At 39.5% G+C, this 12,322-nt stretch overlaps 1 protein-coding gene across 1 annotated transcript in view; it reads left to right on the forward strand.

Moving 5' to 3' along the window:
• Positions 1-229: 229 nt before the first annotated feature.
• Positions 230-12,322, forward strand: part of LOC150079696 (serine/threonine-protein phosphatase with EF-hands pef-1-like) — a 34,245-nt gene continuing 22,152 nt past the window's right edge. Inside the window, exon 1 of the mRNA XM_090383169.1 lies at positions 230-403. Within this exon, the coding sequence (XP_090239295.1) occupies positions 322-403 (82 nt within the window). The 5' untranslated portion in view covers positions 230-321. The remainder of the gene's footprint in view (positions 404-12,322) is intronic.

Consider the following 12,322-nt stretch of genomic DNA (forward strand, 5'->3'; position numbering starts at 1 on the left):
TAGAAAAGCGATGTTCCAGCACGCAATGTCAGATGCTGGAGACTCTTCCTGACGAGTGATTCGCGTGCTTCGCTGACCACCCCAACACTTTTCCTTTTCGCAGCGATTCCCTGAAGACACTGTTGAATAGGCCAACGAAAGGGGGCAAGGGAGGGAGGCGAGGGATCGTCGAGGAGTAGTAGGAAGAAAAGCCAAAGTACGTCATCGCTACAATGATTCGGCAAACGCGCGAATATTCATAATAACAGCAGTGTGCGGAGTATTTTGTACCCGCTTTGTCGGAACTGTTATCAGGGCCGGGATGATGAACGACGGAGCTTGATGGGTTGCGCAGGCTCTGTGTGCTTGCACACGAACGATAAGAGTGTCGGCCGCCTTCGAGTCATGAGTACCGCTGAAAGAGGTAAGTCCTTGTCGAGTTTCAGTAGTAATTGTTCTCCCCCTGAGGGTGTATTAGGGATTACGAACTTTAATTTGGTTGAGCGCGAAGTAGTTTGCATTTCTATGGCTTCCGGTTCCTATTTTCGTATGCAAATTGTGGTGGTTGCGAAGTCGCGCGTACAGCTCTTGCTGAAGACTCGTATTCGCTGGTTGGATAGGAGTTTCAATTAGTTGAATTTTGTTCTTTAAAGTTCACTTTTTTTTTCCAGATTAAAAGCGTTTAAAATTTCTTAGACAGTTGGACAGACAACTTGAGTAGTCGAGACCCGCTAATTTTCGTTAGAGCATTTAAAGTTTCTTAATGATCTTGTTTTTCTTGTAAGAACAATGTCATTCTAGTGTAAAGAACGCAATTTTGATAACTTTTATAAATTTTACAGTTGCGATGTCAAAAATATCAAAGAAGTTGAGTCCATTTCGAGAATATTTAATTCTCCGTTACTATTATTGAGAAACTGATAGAAAGAAGCTGATCATTGTATTTTTGTCTTAAGAAGAGTAAAATGTATTTAATAAATATGTTTACACTTCTTTAAGTTCAAATCCCGTTGGAAACTGGAGGAATTCTTATTCTTAAAGGTCTCTTCAGCCGGGACTGTAGTTGGCTGATCTCATGTGGAGGGAGTATGGCTTCCACGTAAAACTAAAACTTCACTATAAAAGTAATTCTGACTCCCGAAAGACAAAACGTTGACACGTTTGAAATGACATACGAAAAATTATACGCACAACCGCAACAAAGAGCAAAAGAAATAAAGCAGGTAGATGTATTGGTCTTAGAATATATGTACATGTGTTCCTCCACCATACTGCTGAGAACTGTCATGTTTCGAATGTATTTTAATTGTACATCTGTAATATTATTTGTGGGGGAAAGTAATTTGCTGATTTAGTTCCCTTTACGAGTAGATACGATTGTTCTCTGTTTCCCTCTCTCTGATCCTTTCTTTCTTCTCTCCGTTTGGCAACACCAACAGTAATGTCGTCTTCAATCATTTCTGGGCCCACGTTTCCCTTATAACATTATTGCAGAAATTGTGGCGATTTTTCTAAGGGGATAAAAATATTTGAAGGGGCGAGACAACCCACTGTGAAATTTGGTATCTGTCCGTTCGACACAGCAATATATTGCTCAGTTCTTCCTAAATTTTTTATGAAGAACAGGAAATTTTCCATAATGTCCAATTTGCATTCTTCTTTTCTAGAAGGACAATTTAACCAGAACCATTTAGCGTTTTTAGCAACCTCCATGATGGCCTCACCAGTGGACCCTGTATAGACATGTTGATTAGATTAAAAAATAAACCTGTCAGATATTCCAAGGAAAGAATAAAATTCTTACTTTAATACCGCCCAAAAAGGATATTTTCTTTCTCCCTTAAGAAAGCAAGTCTTCAACAGGATATTCTATCAAACGTTTCAAACCTTGACCCCTGGAAAGTACGCTCTCTTCTTTGAAATACTATAATTTTATTCCCTTGAAAATATTCTTTATTTTTCGCAGGCCGATCATTTAATTCGAGAAATGGCAGCGCCACCGTACAAGCCTCAATTTTCAGCAAACTACCTGTAGATGGCAGGAGACGGTATCCAAGAATATGCTGATAGTTGCAAGTTATGACATGTCTGGTAATTGCAAAGTGGCCCCAAGTTATGTTATGCGAACCGTTGAGCTGCATAATGGAATATTTGTAGACTGAGCAACGAAACAACGAGCAGAGGCTCTGTAACAACTTATCTTCATACAAAATCTTTTGGACCTTTGCTATTTACTCATGATCTTAGCTGTCCAAGCCCCTGGTTTTTATCCATAGATTTTCGACCTTAAACTTGTTTCTCTGACATTTCTAAAGTGGTCTCTGTAGCGCTCACATTACATCAAACACAATAGCGTATAATAAACTTAAAACTATGCCAGCATATTCTTGGACATACATTCTCCTGTGACCTAACGGCAGGACACCGAAACTTGAGTTTCGATCTGCGTAAGGACCTAATTCACTTTTTTTTCCTCTAAGGCCTTAATACCACTTTAAGATAAAGTTATTATTGACGATGATTATTTATTTATTTTTTTAATAAAAGGGGACTCAGAAGACTTCAGAGACCTGTGTTGGTCTTACCCCGTCCTTACAATTGCATGCACACAAAGCAAAAGGAAAAAAAATATTTATTATTGATGTTCTAGAAATAGTATTCAGCAATCTTCTCGCAGCAAACCTTCCTCGAGACGCGAATAATTATTCCATAAAACCATCTTGAAATTAATCCATCACAGGCCCAGTAAAAATGAAGCATTCCAGGATGAATTTAGTCCAATACGACAAAAAGATAATCATTGGACGTTACAATGACCTAATATGAGCGACCCCAGTCCGTATCAACAGAACATACCTCATACCATGATGCCACCTCCAACCATCTGAATGGTGGACACGAGACAAGTCTGGATGCATAGCTTCATGAGGTTCACGCCACACTTTCACCCTATCATTGATATAAAAAAAAAGTGTAAATCGAAACTCTTCAGACCACATGATCGGTTGGATATTGGTTTTTCTTTACCTATTTGAATTTTTCAGTCATTTTCTGCACACTGGACCTTCTCTTCTGACGCAGAATTCGCTTTAAATTCCTTATGTCTCGTCCTTGGAGTACCGACTTTCTCCCGCATTCTTCCTTTTATAGCTGCATTCTCCTTTCTTCTTCCACTCATTGTATACCCTTGCGATGGTCGCTTTCGACACCCCAGTGATTTCATTTGTTTTCTCAATTGTGGCTCCTGCTAAACATACTCGGGACACTCAAACTCAGGAAAAGACCTGAGTTTGAGTCCCGTCGATGACGTGAGGAATTTATTTCATGGGCCTTTTTCGCAACGTGGCTGAGTTAGTTGGTCTCAGGCGAGGGTAGCATGGTTTTTTTCCCAGCAGCTATTACAGTTCTTTGTCCATAATGGGTAAGACATGTTTTCTTTAATAATCCAGAATGGATATTTTATAAAACCTTATTTCGGACAAGAAATATTGGACAAAAACCCTTTATTTGTGGTAAAATTGTTTGAAATATAGAATTGACACTCCCTCGTATTTGAATCCAGGTATACTAAAAATATGGTAATGTTATTGTATTCTCTATCTCGTAAAGTCTATGATCCCAATATAGACAGAATATTTATATTTAAATTTGGACTTTTCGCTACAGATGTGTTAAAATTTCACATTGAAATGCGAATAAAATATATCGATTGATTGGAAAACAAGGGGATAACGTAGATTTCTGGACAGCCAACCCGTTTACTTGGGAGGGATGAAACTGTAAACTGGAATAGCCCATTTCTGCCTGATTTATGTGAGGGTTCTGAAAGTTTTTATGCTACCTCAGTGGTCTATGGGAGTCGTGCTATTGGTTTGTCGGTCTCAGGTGAGGGTAACTTGGATTTTCTCCCAGAAACTCGGGTTTTTCGTCCAGCGAACGGGCAAATGGAACACAGAACACACACACAATTTGCAGACATGGAGCAATATAGCCTTAGTTGCTGATGTGCCTAACAAACATACAAACAAAGAATATTTAGATTTTAATCTAAATAAAAAAGAAAAAAACAGGAAGGAAATAAACGAGGAGGATTAGAGGTAGGGATTAAAATCTATGTATATAATTACAACAGAACCTTTAGAAAGGAGTGGGGTTAGTGGGTTCCTCTGATTGATCTATCAGGGGTCAATCTCTTTCTGATGACGCAATGTCCTTTTTCTCTCTTACTTAGACATTCAGAGAGGAACAGTGCCATGCGGTCAAGGGACTAGCAGAAATTTGCGGAACGTTATGATATTAACATAGGTTAATAGCATAATTGGAGGGTAACACTGTTAAAGGGTATCAGTTGGCTGTTATCTCCAATGGAAATAACCCGAGAAGGAAACGACTCTTAAGATCAGGATTAAGCCTTGTGGTTCTGAAAACCAGAATTTCATGACTTCAATGATTTTCTTCGTTGTTTTGGATTTTTGGATTTTTAACAGGTAAAAATCCTTTTCTCTGAAGATATAATCAAAGGTGCCAAGTCTGGTCTGTGAGGAATAAGGAAGTATAACCAGCTCACATCTGGTGAGTATGGGCTTGGCACACCCAGGATCCTGAGCTGGATATCATAATTATTCTCTGTCTTGGTGATTTCCTACTACTTCTGACTTGTTTTATCTCTCTCTTTCAGGGTAACATAGAAATTTTTTTGGCTGGTGCAGAAAAAACGTCAGGCTTCCTTGCACCATATGGGTAATAATAATAATAATCAGCGACTAAGCCATATTGCTCAGTGTCTATAAATTGCGTGCGTTCTGTTGTCGATTTTCTGTTTGCTGGATGAAAATCCGAGTTCCGGGAGAAGCAACAACAACAACAACCAGGGTGATTTGCTCATTACATAAATGGCAGGATAGGTCGTGCACACATTGCATTACAATTCGGGAACGTTGAGTTATCAAATAACGTAGAACTGAAATATAATTTAATTCATGCAAGTTCAGTACTTCTATATGTTACCATGAATCATGTAAATCCTTGGATTTTCATTCGTTGGTAAAACGTTCGCAGTTCGTGCTGGTAAAAGTCTGAAATATCAAAAAATGTTCGACATCACTGGCGCTTTCAGTTTCCGATTTATAAACAAGGGCATAAGGGGGTGTATCTTCTATCTCTGCAAGGTTGGGTAACACATTTACTATATTACTCGTCATGCCATTTTATGGAACTGTTCTAGGTTCTGTCAACAATTCCAGTGAGAAGTTAACGTCTAACTCTCAATCTGTGAGCTGTCTGCGTAGCTAGAGAATACCAGTCCGGGTTCGCATCATAGTCCATCATTTATCCTTCCTCCTAATACTTGCGAACATCCTTCTAACACCTATGTTAATCTCAGCATTTTTCTTCAGAATGTATGAAGCGTAAAAAATAAACTGTCTACGCTTATAGCACTTTTGGTTGAAGAAACTCATGACATAATTTGTTTAGTTGAAACATGGATGCAAGAGCCTCTTCAGTATTTTTTCAACTGCCGAAAAATCTCAATTACACACCATACATGACATCTAGGATTAATCGAAGAGGTGGAGGGTCAGTAATTATTTTAAAATCCAACATTAAAATTATTAACACCTACAACTCCTGTTCCTACAACTTTGAAGGAATTTCTCTTCCGATCCAAGTTAAAGATTCACTACTTCAAATATATAATATTTATATTCCTCCTGGACCTACTGATGATCTTATTAACGAAGTAATAACCTGGATCATCACTGTTCATAAGTCTCAATCTAACATAATTATAATGGGCGACTTTAATCTCCCCCTGCCCAAATATAATTTACAAATGAAGTTGCTGTCCGACTCCTTATTAGTTCTAGGAGCTAAAAATATCAACGTCCCTGCTACAAGAGGTAATCAAGCGCTTGATCTAGTTTACTCTAATCTTCAACTTCAAGAAAAACGTAGCAGCAACATTACATTTAGATCTGACCACAAAAGTATAGAACTGCAAGCAGCAATTTGCTGTGGGAATCCTCGCCCCCACCTCTAGAAATCACTAAAAGAATATCATCAATTAAATTCCTTCAAAAAGAAAAGTTTTTGCAGCTCTTAAAATACTGTCCATGGGATTCTCTTAAAAATATACCTATTCAGGACGCCACGTTTCTACTAATAAAACGGTTTGTAAGACTTTCTTCTCAATCTAAACCGTGGTTCAAATCTCATCTAAAACCATACTTTAAAAGGAAACAAAAATGCCACAGGCAGTGGAAGAAGTACGGCACTTCATCAACATACATAAAGTATAAAAAGAGCAGAGCACTGTTTCAGCTCAAAAAAATTCAGGCGTACGAAAATTATTTAACGTTTAGGCTCAATGATAATAAAAGAGCACTTTCTTCAAAAACAAGAGCTACCTTGCAGCATGACCAGACTTTGGAATGGATAAAATTCAATATGGAAACATGCAATTTTGACATCTGCAATGAAGATATGCAAAACAGATTTAAAGAATTCAATTTTTATAAACACGCAAATAGCGTTCAACATGAAATGCTTTCTAGTCAAGCCCTGCTAATCAACCAACTTGTAAACAAGAATACAGTTCAGAAAATTATTAACCAATTACGAATTGATGGTAGTGAAGGCCCTGACGGCATTCCTAGTTTTATTATTAAAATGTCCAGTGCATTCATCATTGATTCTTTAGTTCATATTATTTCCAGTTGCATCTCCCAGCCATTCCTTCCAAGACTATGGAAGACTTTTAGAATTACCCTTGATTCCAAAATAGGCTAGTAGTAATAAAAATATAAGCTATCGTCCAATTGCTGTATCGTCAATAATCGCTAAAATTATTGATAAGATCATGCTGCCATATCTTCAGGATGCGATCTTCGCTAATGCACCTGTCAACATGCATTTTGGTCCTACAGGGCGCTCCACAACAACAAGCCTAGCTGACACCATTGTGCGCATCCAAACTGCGTTTCAGGATAAAGCACAATGCGATGTCTTTTACTTAGACATCAAATGTTCTTTTGACAACATTGATCACAAGAAAGCCATTGAAATACTGAAAAATCATTTCCTCATTGACACAATGGTTATATCCTATCTACAGTACAGCCTAAATCATAGAAATCTCATCTTCCCTACTAATACTGATAATATTCTCGTCACAACCACAACAGGCATTCCTCAAGGAGGTGTTCTCTCCAGTGTTATATTTTCAGCATCTCTACAACCACTTCTGCAAGAAAATCCAAATCTGCTGGCTTATGCCGATGATTTAAAGTTATTTATTATTTCCAAATCCTGTGATGGCATTTCCAAGGTTAGCCATGATGCGAATTTACAGATGTGCGGAATCATCAAGTATCTGAAGATTCTCAATCTGACTATAAATACAAACAAATCTGCTCAAATAACTTATTCCTTACAGAAACAACCAAACCACATAGAAATTAAAATTGCAAATGTTTCAATTCCCAACGTATATGCTCACAAAGACCTAGGAGTTGTTTTTGACAAAAATCTTTCATTTAATTCTCACTATGTATATGTTGCCAAAAAAATTCAAAAATCAAAATGGCTGATCAAGCAAGAAACAGCGGCGATGCATTTTTCCCATTCTGTCTTATGCCTCCGAAATCTGGTCTGGCGCTCCTCAAGTTACCGTAAAAAAATTCCTTGCCCTAGAGTATTGGGTTCTTAGATGGCTGAACAATAAACTTCGTTTTTCCCGTACAATATCCAGGCAACAGCTTTATAAAAACTCAAAAACAAAGCCTCTGCTACAGATGATCAACGAGTCTGGAGTCATGCTTCTTGCAAAGTTAATTACTTCTGCAACCAATTCACCAAACCTAGCCAACATAATAGCTCCCACCAACAGAGACAACTCAAGACACCAACAACAATTCAAATCCAGACTCTCCAGACTAAAACAAATGGACAGGATGTTCCCCAATGCATCCCTTCACCTCATAAATTATCACGACATTGATTGTAAGAGGTTGCTCAACTCTGAAGCCTACAGGAGTCTCATTTCCAAACAAATTACGAGAAATACAAACTGCCAGCCTGCAACCCAGTAACTACATCCGAGAGCTAAATGTGATGTTCTGCAATATATATTTTTAATCATTATAATTCATATTCATTGTTAATGTATATATAGAATATCCTATGTATTTTTTTATATATATATTTGTCTCCTTTGTACTGAATTTATGCCCCTAGCCTAGCTGTGATGGGCTTGCTGTAGTTGCAATAAATGAATATTTATTTGTTTATTTATTCGGAATATAATGAATGTGTAACATAGACAGTATTAGGCAATAACATATTCCCTATATTCCGAATATAATTGAATGATACCCAGACACACCTGCGAGGACATGAGCTATATTCCCAATATTTCCTTGTTTAAAAATTGGAATCAAAAGGAAATTATCATTGCTTTTCTTTACTCACTGTTATCACTCTTTTTGATTTTTAAATAATAGCATAGGAGAGATACACTGTGCTGCCACTTTATTAGGTACACCTACCTAGTAGTGTGTTGAGCTTCAAAACAGCCTGAATTCGTCTAGGCATGAATTGAACAAGATGCTGAAAACGTTGTGCAGGAAACGAGTACCATGCAGACATGAGTGTGTTACACAATTCCTTGAGATTCGACGGAGGTGTAGGTCTGCAGCGAACAGCCTTTTCCAGCTCCCCAAAGATGTTCAATAGGATTGAGATCCATAGGCTGAGCGGGCCATTGCAGCAAAGAAAAGTTATTGTCATGTTCCTGGAAGCATTCCATAGTGACTCGGGCCTTGTGCACCGGCGCATTATCCTGCTGGAAGTAACCATCTGACTGAGGATAAACTGTCAACATGAACGGATGCACTTGGTCAGCAACGATGTTTAGGTACGATGTGGCATTCAGACGGGAATCTATGGGTATCAATGGACCCAACGTGTGCCAAGAAAACATTCCCCACACCATAACACTGTCCCCACCACCTCGCACAGTAGTCGTCAGACATGACGGTCCATGGATTCATGTTGTTTTCTCCAAATTCTCAGCCTTCCATCAACATGATGCACCAGGAACTTCGACTCGTCAGACCAAGCAACTGTTTTCCAATCCTCGATAGTCCAGTGCTGATGTGCTGCGCCCACAGGAGGCGTGCTCTCTTGTTCTTCATTAATAACAAAAGTACGTGATGCGTCCGTCTGCTGTTGTAGCCCATTCGCGACAAAGTGCGACTAGTGGTTCGTTGCGATATTTTGTTCTGCGCACCAAAGTTGTATTCTGACGTGATGTGCGACATTGTGGCCCATCTGTTTGCTTGCACGATTCTAGCTATCCTCTGACCTCTCTCATCAATAAGCGATTTTCTTCCACAGGAGTGCCGTTGAGAGGATGTTTTCTGTTCGTTGCACCATTCTCGATACACCCTTGAAACTGTGGTGCGTGAAAAGTTCAGGAGAACTGCCGTTTCAGAGATGCTTTGTCCAGCACGTCATGCACCCACTACCATGTCACGTTCGAAGTCCGTTAGGTCACTCGTTTTCCCCATTCTTGCTACGGTTTGTATGCTTAACTGATACTAGAAAGGTTGTGCTGCTTCATTTATATCCACAACTGTGGTCATGCGACTTGCAACGTTGTGGGACAAACTATTTGTGTGCACAGCAGAGGTGTACCTAATAAAGTGGCAGCACAGTGTATGTCAGATGTCCTCGCAAAGTTGTCTGGGTAAAACACTCAACACATTCGGAGCGCCTAACATATGGTATCCGTCAGATAATGGAAAATAATTTACAAATACGATTATCAAACGACTATTTCCCAACCCTAACTGTTAAAAACCAGGATTTACAGTATCGTTATTAGGATTTGGTCCTGGAGGCTGTCGCAGACTCTCTCAGATATGCCAAGCTGTGCTTGCTACCTGGGAGTCTAAAAGGCTGACGGAACTGATATTCGGATGACACTTCAAGTGGGCCTAATTTCGACAAAGTCCAGTCAGTCTGTTCTGCCACAGCCAAATCCTCTACTTGCACCTTCACGATGGTGGGACTGTTAGTAACCTTGGGTATTACCCCCATGTGCAAGTCCGGAAATATGGCATCTAGCACACTATAGGTGACCACTCAAGTGTGCACTGACATAAGCAAGAGTCGAGGTGTGGCGCCCACTCCACAGGGAGGAATGCCGCCCCTCTCTGTTACCAAACGATACTATTATTATTATTTATTTTTTTTTTTCTGTTTATACTCCGGCACGACAATCAAGTCAGTAGAGTTTACAATAAATCGTCAATACAAATATTTATCGTATTTAGTAGTCACGGGCTTGAACCCCGGTCCACTCAAGGAACGCGTTCTATGCACTCTCGCTCCTGACCACTGGGCTACGTCAGGCCTAGGCGGTAGAGGAATCATCAGCCGGTGAAATACCACCACTTTGCTCTTTGGAGGCTTGAAGTGGTGGAGCCTCTGTTTAGTCTCCAGAGCAAAGCTCCTGCAAACCCTCTCCCATTTCTTCCATCATGTGGTATGATTGATGTATTTTGAGGTTATGATGGGCATTATGGCAAAATCCAATAAATCCAATCTTCCTTACATTTCGAGGGCACAGCTCTAAAACGGTGTTTGCAGGCCTACCGCTAGATAGTCCACCGGACAAAACCTATTGGTAACTCTCTGCAAGGCTTCCGGATCAGCTAGTGTATAATCTCGTGGCCTCTACTCTGCCAGACAGTAACTGGAGGGAGACTGAGTAGTGTATATGCGGGGGGCATTGTCAAGGCCACGTTATGTCAAGGAGCTATGTATATTCTTACCATCCGTACACCATATCCAAAAATTTCATTACTTCATACAGCATGCCCCCCACCTTTTCTTGCTATTGAAACACCATGAATTGTCAAAAAACTAATAGAACAAACTTATATACATGGTCTCAGTTCCAATCTCGATGATGTCCATTTCCACCTACAGTCTACCAAACTCCTTGTACTGGGATTCAATCGATTACTGGGATTCTGACAGAATCCCAGTAATCGATTGAATCCATCACTGCTCATCTCAGCTGTCCAAATTATTCGCTGTATTTCGCTGTAAACGTGGCACTTGTGCATATGTCCGTTCTGATATTCCCTGAAAGAGACTTAATTTAGAATCCCTTCTTTTCGATCTTCTCTGGCTTAAAATCTCTCTACCATATTCTATCAAAATCATCTATTGCCTCTATCGTTCTCCCAACTCCGATAATCACTTGAAACGTTTTGACTTTCTCCAGTCCAAATTTTACTGATGACCTCTCACTGAATGTTTACTTACCTACCAGAATACCAGACAGTCCTAACCACACAGCTAACAAGATTGATCTTTTCCTCACAAACAACCCTTCTAAGTACAAGGTTGAGGCGAGTGATCCTCTAGGCACTCAGATCACAACTTGTTGATGGTCTATTCTCCAGTGGAGCCTTTCTCTTGTGGCCAATCTGAAATTCGTGTTGTTTGGCATTACAAGAATGCAAAATGGGATGATATGCAAGATTTCTTTTCTTCTTTTCTTGGTCGGATTACTGTTTCAAATCTTCTGATGTCAACGTTTGCTCAAATTTAGTCAGTGAAATTATTCTTTTATTTATGAAATCCTTTATTCCACACTCCACCTTAAAATATCGTCCTTTATCTAAACTTTGGTTTTCCAATAAATGTGCTAAGGCTGTTCAAGAGAAGAATGTTGCATATCGTAATTAGCCCGTTTCCAAATTTCCAGATTCATTTTCTGCCTGCACCAAAGCTCTGAACAATTGTAAATCAGTTATTAATCAATCTAAAGTAGATTTCGAAGAGTCTAAACGTAGATAACTTGCTTGGCAAGTTATCTACGTTTCACCAGAGTACTCGGCTGCCAAATGGAAGTCGAGTACTCTGGTCTCTTTCCAAAGCTATTGGCCGCAACTTTTGCTCATCTCTGTTCCCACCTCTGTCAAAACCAGATGGTTCTATTGCCACCTTAGCCAAAGATAAAACTGACCTGCTGGCATACTATTTTTCTTCCAACTCGCGTATTGATGACCTTGGTAAACCACCTCCCACCTTTCATTGCCGTCTTTGGTCTTCTGTCCAAAGGATGTAAGAAGGATTCTAATCAATCTTGATGCTAAGATAGCTCCAGGTCCTGGTGGTATTTCTCTACTTTTTCTCAAAGCCTGTGCTCTTGAACTTATTGTTGTGTGTCGCCTTTTTTCACTTCCTTGTTCCAAGGATGTTTATCCTTCCGCTTGAAAATTGCTCATATTCAGCTAGTTTCTAAAAAGGGTGACAAATCCCTCCC

The sequence above is a fragment of the Mastigoproctus giganteus genome, chromosome 10, assembly GCF_048544385.1.
Source record: "Mastigoproctus giganteus isolate SK-2022 chromosome 10, ASM4854438v1, whole genome shotgun sequence".
Lineage (NCBI taxonomy): Eukaryota > Metazoa > Arthropoda > Arachnida > Uropygi > Thelyphonidae > Mastigoproctus > Mastigoproctus giganteus.